General features: G+C 33.2%; 1 protein-coding gene across 5 annotated transcripts in view; it reads right to left on the bottom strand.

Annotated features, from left to right (window-relative positions):
• Positions 1-379: 379 nt before the first annotated feature.
• LOC149791595 (sialin-like) overlaps positions 380-10,643 on the bottom strand; it is an 83,538-nt gene continuing 73,274 nt past the window's right edge. For all 5 annotated transcript variants that reach the window (XM_089970147.1, XM_089970146.1, XM_089970145.1 and 2 more), the window contains 2 exons: positions 9,325-9,566; positions 380-8,048 (listed from right to left, as the gene is read on the bottom strand). In XM_089970147.1, the coding sequence (XP_089826273.1) occupies positions 7,806-8,048; positions 9,325-9,566 (485 nt within the window). In that variant the 3' untranslated portion in view covers positions 380-7,805. The remainder of the gene's footprint in view (positions 8,049-9,324; positions 9,567-10,643) is intronic.

Here is a 10,643-nt window from a genome sequence, read left to right as displayed (position 1 = left end):
GCACTGACCCTGATAATCAGCCCATGCATCAACAAGGAGTGCAAACCGTGATATGGTGATACATTATGCAACAGCACTGACCCTGATAATCAGCCATTGCATTAACAAAATAAGTGTAGACCTTAACAAGCTGACTTACCCTAATCATTAGCCAATGTATTAACCAAGAGTGAAGACTTTGATGTGCTGGCACATTATGAAACGGCCAAACTATATTTACACTTTTCACAATAGGGTCCACATTAAATCAGCAAATAAGGGACATGAACGATGAAATCTGTCTATACAGGACACAGAGACCACACAGCTGTCTTCTATAGGCAGGCTTACCCAATAAGGATATAAAACAAGACAGAAATGAAAAAAGTGACTTGTAAGGTTTGTCTGTTATAAGCATATATTCTTTAAATAAAAGGTAACAAATAAGGCAGGTTTCAATATATTTAGCTCTCTCTCCAACACCCCACCCTGCATGAATATAAAGATTGAAATAAAATTACACAGTTCATAACAGCTATCATATGTCCATCATAACTGATAGAAAATTTAGACTGTCATCCCTAACAACCTCTCGACTCAGAAGATGGTTTTTCTTTCTAAACTTTATTTCTGAGCTTTATGACAAGAAAGCATTTTCTAATACAACAACAAAGAAAACCAAATTTACATGTAAGAAATAATCAATGGAAGTAACAAAATACGGCAGTTAGTTATAACAAGATCAACTGTTCACAAAGCATGTCAAGGAAATGAATGTAAAATGTACAACTGTTCAAAAAGGACACTAAAAATAAGATGGCATTATCAATAAGCAAGAAAATTCCATTACAGGTATACATGTGACACATACACATTATTTTTTTAAGAACTACTGCAATAATAAAAGAATACAAGAGTAATTAATTAAAAAGTGAATCATGCATTTGATACAATATACCAGTATACAAAAAATTAAAATGTAACTAAACTGCAACCTTGATTTCAAATAAAAATCTCAACTAAATAAAAGATAACATATCAGTTCTTCATGTTTATCCATATAGTTTTCAAAAGTGTGTTTAAATTCCTTTCAGCAAGATTCCTTCCAGATAAATTCAATGTATATACAGTAACTACAAAACACAGTTAAAAAGCAAAGAAAACATTAAGATAAATGCCAATAAGGAGGAAACAGAAGAATTGTGTAATGCTATGAGACATGCGAGACACCTGTGACACTATTTCACCAACTTCCCAGCAGCCTGTGAAAATTATGGGCAAATATTTAGTCAAATTCAGAAGGGTCAAGTAGGTGCATCCTTTCAGATATCTGTGTGCTCATAATGTCAAAGTTTGTAATTATCGTTAGTAAAGAATTCTTTTCAGAAATATGTACGTACAGATTTGATCATCAAGGCCTCTTGTTCAACATTACATGAATCTAACTGAAAACAGCGTAGACCCAGAAATTTTATTTAATGTTCGGGCATGGACAAGAACCTATGATTTTCATTGTGTTAAACGTATCATTTAACATTACATTTTCCTGAGCATCACATGGGGGGGGATGTGTGCATACAGATGTATGCAAAATGGATTAATTGGATACGTATTGTAGTATATATCAAAATATCATCCCATACTTGATAAGAACACCCCTACCCACCAATTCATTTCTACAAAATGTTGGCAAATATTTATCATGGAAATATTTGATATAAAACCCAGCCCCTACTATTGACAAAGTTATTAAGCTGGTTCCCATGTCATATTTAGGGTGAAATAATTAAGATACACTTATAAACATACTATGAGGTAGAAAAAGAGACTGTTTGCCACATGCCATCATCTTTCAAAATATTTACAATGTTAATACTCTCACCACAAAATATATTGCAACTAAGGTAAAATTACAATTAGGTCTCCATGCCTTGGGATGAAAAGAAACACATAACTAGTTATAAAAACTATTTCAAAGAATAATTATCATTTGGAGGGGCAAAGTCCTCACCAAAATGATATATTATGCATGAAATATTTCATTGTACGAAAAACACTAAATAGCAAAAGCCGAGCATATGTAAATTTTACAATATTGCAAGTGTCATCACTCAAGTTGAACAAAGTACGCCACATGATTTCACAGAATAAAACAAAGAAATATAAAAAAAAACATTAATTAATATAAAGTACTGTTCTGACAAATGGAAGTAAAATAATAATGAAATGCCTCAAAAATCTTTACAAATTTCCTATAATACTGTCATCTTAAACAATGAAATGTTTTTATGACATTGTCATCTGTGGAGAACTGTTAACATGACAGAGATACTGCTCAAACATGTGGGGGAAAAATCCATCTTAGATTTATTGGCAGCAACTTTTTATTGATGTCGCCTGCAATCAGATTAAAATCAAGATCTATGGAAAAATAGATCTGATAGACACCAACAAGAGACCAAGTTTCCTTGACCATTTGATTCACCGATCAGATTAAAGATTTCAAAGTGTACAAAGTGGCAAAGTCATTTGGAACATCTCTATTAGAATACAATGTATGATCTTGATTACGATCAGATTGTAGTTTGTGCCTTGTGACCCGATTTTCAATTACTGGATCAAAAAGAATCTTCACTGTAACATCATATGGATTTTGACAGTAATTCTCACATAACCTTAAGGCCGATTTTAAGGCCATCACCCACTTTCACAAAATCTGAGCAGATTAGTTAAGAAAAATGTTAAGGATGAAAAAGCTACTTATAACTTTTAAAAAAAGAATGATCTGTTTGGGAAATGTTATAGATGACCTTTTCTAAATGTAATCGACTATCAATAAGGGAGCAAGTCTCCTTACCGACTGGACTGAATATGCAGGACATGTACCATACAGGTAACACTCAATTTAAGCCATCAACGTGTTCCACAGGTTATTTTCATAAACTGAAAGTAATCTGCCCCAAAGGACACTTGTAAATTAAGGAAGTTTTTGGGCAAATTATACCACTAAGTTTCACATCACGGTTATTTTGAATAATTTTCTCAAAGAGCAATAATATACGTGCATGTATGTGAGCTGCACACGAGTCACAGCATATGGTGCCTGCAATGGTGTAAAAACAAGCACAGTAGCACAAACTGAATGTTATTTCTTCCTTATAAATGACATTAAAAGGAAAACTCGTCAGATGAATCGGCATTTAGAGTACATCACCTGTACAGTCATTACCAGTATCCAATTAAAAGTATTTTGTTAAAACATCATCAAAGGCAATTTGAAAATGTTGTTTACCGCACTAGAATGCATATAAATTTATCTGATAAAAGCTTACTTGGAAATTCAACAAAACTAGAGAAACTGCAACAGTGTTGTTGAAAACCGATGTCCAATACAACTGTGTGATGTGGATGTGGGTGGGTGAGTGGGAGATGGAAGGGAGGGGCTAAGGATTGACATGCACAATGGATTTAATTTTAAGCTTCTTGCATCCAAACAACCCAAAAAACACATAAGCCAAGAATTCTACTCTAAAGACATATAACCATCAAAAATATATATATATATATATATATACACGTGTGTGTGTGTGTGTGTGTGTTTGTAAAAGTGAATATGTCCATGTCCCAGTTCATGTATAGAAACAAATTTGTAAATCCAACAGGATATCAGTTATGTTCATCTTTTATTCCTTCTAAAATAATAAACTGATATCCTATTGAGTGTGTGTGTGTATACATATATATATATATACACACACACACACACACACATGGTTTTAGAACATGCAAAAATAAAAATGAATATAGCACAAAAAATAACATGTACACAAATTATCATTCATATTATACAAATCTACTTCAATGTTCACTTCAAACATTAAAAAATTTTTTTGTCATAAAACATAAAACAAATGATTATATAAAAAACACGGGCTTATTCTTCATTGTAAGTAAAATTTTACAAAGACATTCTACATGCTCTGACAACAATTTCCTTACAATATGTATCATTTTAAATTATTATAAATTAAAGTAAAATACAATAAATCCATATTAATCTAAACAACTGTCTAACCTGTTTTATACAGATTACAATAATTGAGAATCTGGGTTAGAGAATACTGGAAAATTTTCCAAAGAAGTTGAATACATAGGCCTAGAATTTAACATTTGTAGCTAGAAGCTCTAGCTAGAGTGCTTAAAGCTTGAGAAATGAATTACCATATATACTAATAAGTCGAGTCAAAATGCAACAAAGATCCTGATCTGCCATTGCTTAATGCACTTGTAGATTAGGGTCTATGCTGAATGTTTTACTGATTACTCCTAACAAACTGCACAGACTCGTATCTGACAGCACATTATGCAACAGCAGATCTGGGTTTCTGCAGTTTGTAGCTATACTCATCTTATAAGCAAGTATTCAGTAGTCCTTTTGAATTGTTCTTCTTTCTCACCAGCTGAATGGTGACAGCTGAAATTTTGCTAGCTACTGGACTGTTGAAAATATGAAAGCTACTAGTCTGACAGAAGATTAATTAGACTTGGGCTAAATAACTAATTTTCAGGCCTGATACAGAAACAAGACATCTTACCTAAGGTAGTCTGGATATTATTAGTACTGAAATTAGGGCATACTGTATCCTAATATTAATGTAGTTAAGGTAGACTGGATATAAACATTACTGTAATCAAATTAGTATGGAAATATTACTGCAATTAAAGCAGTCTGGATACTAATATAACTGTAATTAAGGTAGTATGGATACAAATATTATTATAATTTAGTATGGAAATATTACTGCAATTAAGGCAGTTTGGATACTACTAATATTACTGCAATTAAGGCAGTCTGGATACTAATATTACTGTAATTAAGGTAGCCTGGCTACTAATATTATTGTAATTAAGGCAGTCTAGATAATACTATTACTGTAATTAAGGTAGCCTGGCTACTAATATTATTGTAATTAAGGCAGTCTAGATAATACTATTACTGTAATTATGGTAGCCTTGATACTAATATTATTGTAATTAAAGTAGCCAGGATACTAATATTATTGTAATTAAGACAGTCTGGATACTAATATTACTGTAATTAAGACAGTCTGGATATTAATATTACTGTAGGTACTGAGTTCATGTATATCTTGGTTAGTTTTGTTATTGTGATCTCTATTTAGTATGAACAACTGAATGAGCACAAAAATTATGCTCTTTACTTGTGTATTGCAAGTATGCATATGTGGACAGCACAGATGCAATTCTGCCACTGCCCTGGGCCCAATAAATTTCTGTCTGGATAATTTAATTACTGAAACTTATCAATCTTCCTGAATTTTGTACTGACAATTAATGTCTGTATTGTTATGAGTGCGTCTCGTTGAGCTCCGCCAGAAAGGTTTCTAGGTAGGTAAATCAGTTTGCATTATATCCTTGCATGCCAATAAAGAATACCCGATTCATGATACCCTTACAATTTTCTTTCACAAATAAAGAATACTAACTGCATTTCTGATGTTTGTTTTCCTTTTGTTTGAACTGCCATTGGTCAACCTTTTTCTTCGAATGTGACCCCATTGTAATATCAATATTATTTCATAATACAAAGACAACAGAACATATAAGTGAAAATAATATACAACTATTTATATTATCTTATCCATATTTTCCTACAAAAAGCCATCTTGTCTCTAAAACCCCAAATATAGCAATCATTAACATGCAACAAAACCAAATCTCTTTGACTGGTTTTGGAATTTAACTCCTAAATACTATTATCAGAACTCTGGTTACATTTATGTAGACTGAACTGACGAAATCCAAAATAAGGTAACCAAAGGGAAATATGCTACTGAATGCAAAACAAAAGAACTCGTAAAACTAACATGGTGGAGATGTTGACTGCTTTAACTGGAGTTTAGTTTACTGGATCTAGACCCTTGATCTTTCAATTTCAAAATCAAAAATTGTCTTTTTTATCTAACAAGCAAAGCAATTACAAAGTTTACAGAGCAGTTTGGTGGAAATTATTGTTTTTTATTACAATTCATATGGCCTTCATTTCAGGGAGATTTTATAAAACTATATATAATAAACAAGTAATAAAATAAACTAGAGACAAACAGTCATACATATAATTATATTGTTATAAAGGATATACAATATATCAATTTAAATTATACAATTTTATATAGTCCATTAGGATACAGAGTATCTAACTTATGAATCCAGTAAGTTTCTTTTACGAGTCTATTCATGTCACCATGCACAATATCTATTGGCATGAAAGAAAAATCAAGTAGAGAGTGATTAATGGTGTTAAAGTGTGTTGAAACATTAGAGGAAAACTGAGGATCTCTATAATTTTTTATATGAAAGCGATGATTATTCATTCTCTTAGAAACTTGTTGTAGTGTTTGTCCAAAATATTGCATGCTACATGTTTTACTTGTTATTAAATAAATCACATCAGTTGATATGCAGTTAGTGTTATCGCATAGAGAAAATACCTCTTTTATATTAGCACTACTGAAAGAAGTACTTTCTCTTATGTTTGCACATTAAGAGCACCGGTGTCTGTTACATTTAGATGACGAAAAGTGTATTTTTTTATTTTCTGTCTGTTTAGTTCTGATTAAAAAATCTTGCAAATTCTTGGGTCTTCTATAAGTGAGAATTGGTTTAATTTTGAAAAGTGATTTGACACTAGTTTTATTGGATAAATTTAGGAGACTATAATATTTATTAATTATACGACCTATATTAGGTAATGAAGGATTATACTGTATTGTGAAAGGAATTACAACTCTATTTTACAATATGCTGTGTTTAAAGCCTCATGTTGAGTAAGATTATGGGTTTTGTTCAGTGCAGAATCAATTATATATGTAGGATAATTTCTATTTTGAAAATAAGTTTGTAATTTATTCAAAGAATTTTGTTATTGACAATCATCTGAAATAATGCGTCGGTATCTTTTGGCCTGGCTATATGGTATACCATTTTTACATGACATGGGATGACATGAAGAATATTCTACATATTGGTGGATATTAGTTTCCTTGATATGAATATTTATAGAGATAGTGTTACCAATATTTTTTATTACATTTACATCTCAAAATGAAACAAGCGTACTTGATGCAGGATAAGTAAATTTAATTGTCGACCCCATGCCGAAAACATTTCGTGCCTGAAGAAGCATACATTAAATGTGAAACTAGTTGCACAGAATTTTCGGCATTTGTTGTGTTTTTTATCACAATTATATAATAAACAAGGAAATTCTTAATCTGCGCAAATTTTCTCAATTTGTGTCCAAATCATGGAGTCTCCCTAATAATCACATCTATGCAATGGACATCAAAAAGTTTACTTCATAAAGAGGAACAACTTTATAGCAGGTTCGATGACTGTTATGGAACCATGGTAGCTCAGTTGGTTGAGCACTGAACTTGTAATCCAAGGGTCATGGGTTTGATACCCACCCAGGCCAGCCCAGGTTGGCTGCCTCAAAAAGTACCCCTGGCAGGGCACTTGGCTCCCATCTCCTCGACAATAAAGCCAATGATATGTTGAAAATACCACTAAAATCAATAACAACAATGTGATTATTGTTACATACATACATTAGGGAGTTCTTTTTCATTTCCAGGGGATTTTTTTTTACAAAATGTATACAAGAAATTAGAGTTCTTGATATTTCTAGTTTTACTGACACTTTTGACCATATTTTCAGTCTGATTCATGAACATATCCTATAGTTGCTGTTGTCCAACTGCTATGAATATTCAGACACCCAGTCCACAATAAATTTAATATTGTTAAACACCATTAGTTTTGGATTTGGCAGACAGAGGCTTGCTTTCATCATCGTGATTCTGATCCTGTTCACGCTCCTCCTCCACAATGCCTTTAAGTTCATAAAGTGGAGTCCCTAATTCTTCCTCGTCCTCACGAGCCCATTCCTGTACCTCTCCCTGAGCAAAGATCAAGTAAAATATGGCACCAATCACATAAACTCCTGCTGCAATGTAGAATGCTATCAACCATTCACCTTGGGTTTTCTGCAAGAAGAAAAAAGACGTTATAAAACAGAATTTGTTTATGTCTGCAAATGTAACATTGCATCTGACCAGTTTAACAACAAAATTTTTTAAAGCAAAATCAAACACACATTATAGCAAACATTAAATTATTGTGACTTTATGTCATTCGATGCCAAACAGAATTACAGTTCTGACAATTTCTCAAGAAAATATTATCTGAAGTGTCAGAATTCATGTTTGAGGATTTTAGGATGCAAATGGTGGCTCTACTGGTACAAAGATATCCTTACTAACTTAATGCATTTACTCAATAAAACATGGAGCCCAACCATACGCTAAACAGACCCTGATCTACCATTGCAGAATGCACCAGTACATCTGGGTCTCTGTTAGGAATAATCAGAAGAAATAAACATAGATCCTGATCTGCTGTCATATGGCAGATCAGGGTCTATGTTGTTTGCAGCTGGACTCCACTTATAAGTGAGTACATATGACAGTAAATGTGTTGTAACACTCAACTTGCAACAGTGAAGTCATCGCTGCTACAAGAAGAAAATAAGTGAAATCTGAAATTTTCATCAGGGCTCTATGGTTGAAAGTTCCATAAAGAGTTTTGTCTTCTTAAAATTTATCTTGATTTATCTCGTTACACTGAGCCATTTTGTCTTGCTACAATGATCAAATCTGTCTTGCTTCAGTGAATCAGTTTGTCTTGCTTCAATGAACCAATTTGTTTTGCTTCATTGAGCAAAACTGTCTTGCTTCAATGAACCAATCTCTCTGGCTTCAATGAGACATTCACCTTGCTACAATGAACCAATTTATCTTGCAATAATAAATTATTTGCCTTGCTACAATAATTCAATTGCTTTGCTACAATGAGCTACAATGAGTTTTTCTTGCTACAATGAGAAAAATTGTCTTGCTACAATGAGCCAAATTGTCTTGCAGCAATAAATTATTTGCCTTGCTACAATAAATTGCTTTGCTACAATGAGCTACAATGAGTTTTTCTTGCTACAATGAGCCAAATTGTCTTGCAGCAATAAATTATTTGCCTTGCTACAATAAATCAATTGCTTTGCTACAATGAGCTACAATGAGTTTTTCTTGCTACAATGAGCCAAATTGTCTTGCATATGAAAAATTATGAGAATACAATAAGTAGAGCAATCAACTTAGACCAGATCTGCCACTGATCATACAACAGCAAGTCTACGCATATAATGATTACAATAAGTACATGCTGTTCATCAGCAAAAACACTAACAAATATGAATGAAATGCTTACATTGGGAGTGATAGCACCAACAACATAAGGAGCGATGATACCAGGGACACTGGCCCCCATGTTTGTGAAGCCAAACACTGTGCCAGCATACTTTGGAGCAATATCACCATGATTGATGAAAAATGAGGCAAACTGGAATCCACAGAATCCCATAGACAGTGTTAGAAGTACTATTGCTGCTATCTGGTGATTACAGTCCATGTACCCTGTGATGACGAGGAATATTCCTGGGATTACAGTGCCTGAAAAAGAAAAGAAATCCACAACATGAATGTATTGTACAGTGAACTCTGCTTATAAAGTAAACTTAAGGAACCAACGAAAACCATGTCCTTTGTTGACAGATTTCCTGTATCTAGAGGTTACAAATAAAATTAAAAATAGGTTCAAACATATTTATCCTTTATGTGGAGGTGTCTGCAAAGACAAATTTCCTATACCATGCATACTTCCATAAGGGTGATCAACTTACTTATGAGTGAACCTTGACCAGACTGTATAACTTGTTAGTGTCCACTGAAATGTTTGTTGAGTGTACTATTAACACCTGATTTACCAAACTGTTCATGCAAATTTGACTGACCATAATGCCAGCACATCATAAAATAAATTATCCATAACGATTCATCCCAAACATGTAGAAAATCTACACATGGTTTAGGAAATATAAGCAAACAAAATCTGTAACCCATAAAACAACTTAGTATCCTACGATAAAAAGACAAAGCAAGTATCTATAGAATGAACTGTCTCAGCTTCATAATCATTCATGTGACTGCTCCAGTGGCCTAGTGGTTAGAGTGTCTGCCTCAGATGTGGGAGGTCACGGGTTCGAACCTTGGCTGAGACATACAAAGACTTTTAAATATGGTACCAGCAGCTGCCTCGCTTGGTGCTCAGCATTAAAAGGTTAGTGTTAGGACTGGTCGGCGAGGTGTCAGGATAATGTGACTGGGTGGGACATCATGCCACATGTCTGCAGCATGATGCCCCAATGCTAGACATCACTATAAACTGCCTCATTGCAGACATCGTAGTGATATGACTGAAAAATGGTTAAAAATCCACATCACACACACACTAATCATTCATGCCAAGTATAATGAAAATCTATCAAGGAGTTTTGGCAAATGAAGGAGTTAAATATAAATAAAAATCTTGAACCAAAACTGCAACGACAATGACGAGATTGAAGAAATAACTACATCATGCATCCCACTAATGTAGATTTAGATAAATGTAGTATACTTAAAATACTGATCAAAACAAGTTATATAAACTGCACTCCCTCATAAAGTAAAAGATTTACGCTGGTGATT

The sequence above is a fragment of the Sinohyriopsis cumingii genome, chromosome 9, assembly GCF_028554795.1.
Source record: "Sinohyriopsis cumingii isolate HCF-2022 chromosome 9, ASM2855479v2, whole genome shotgun sequence".
NCBI classification, from domain to species: Eukaryota; Metazoa; Mollusca; class Bivalvia; order Unionida; family Unionidae; genus Sinohyriopsis; species Sinohyriopsis cumingii.
This window is presented reverse-complemented; position numbering and strand designations above follow the sequence as displayed.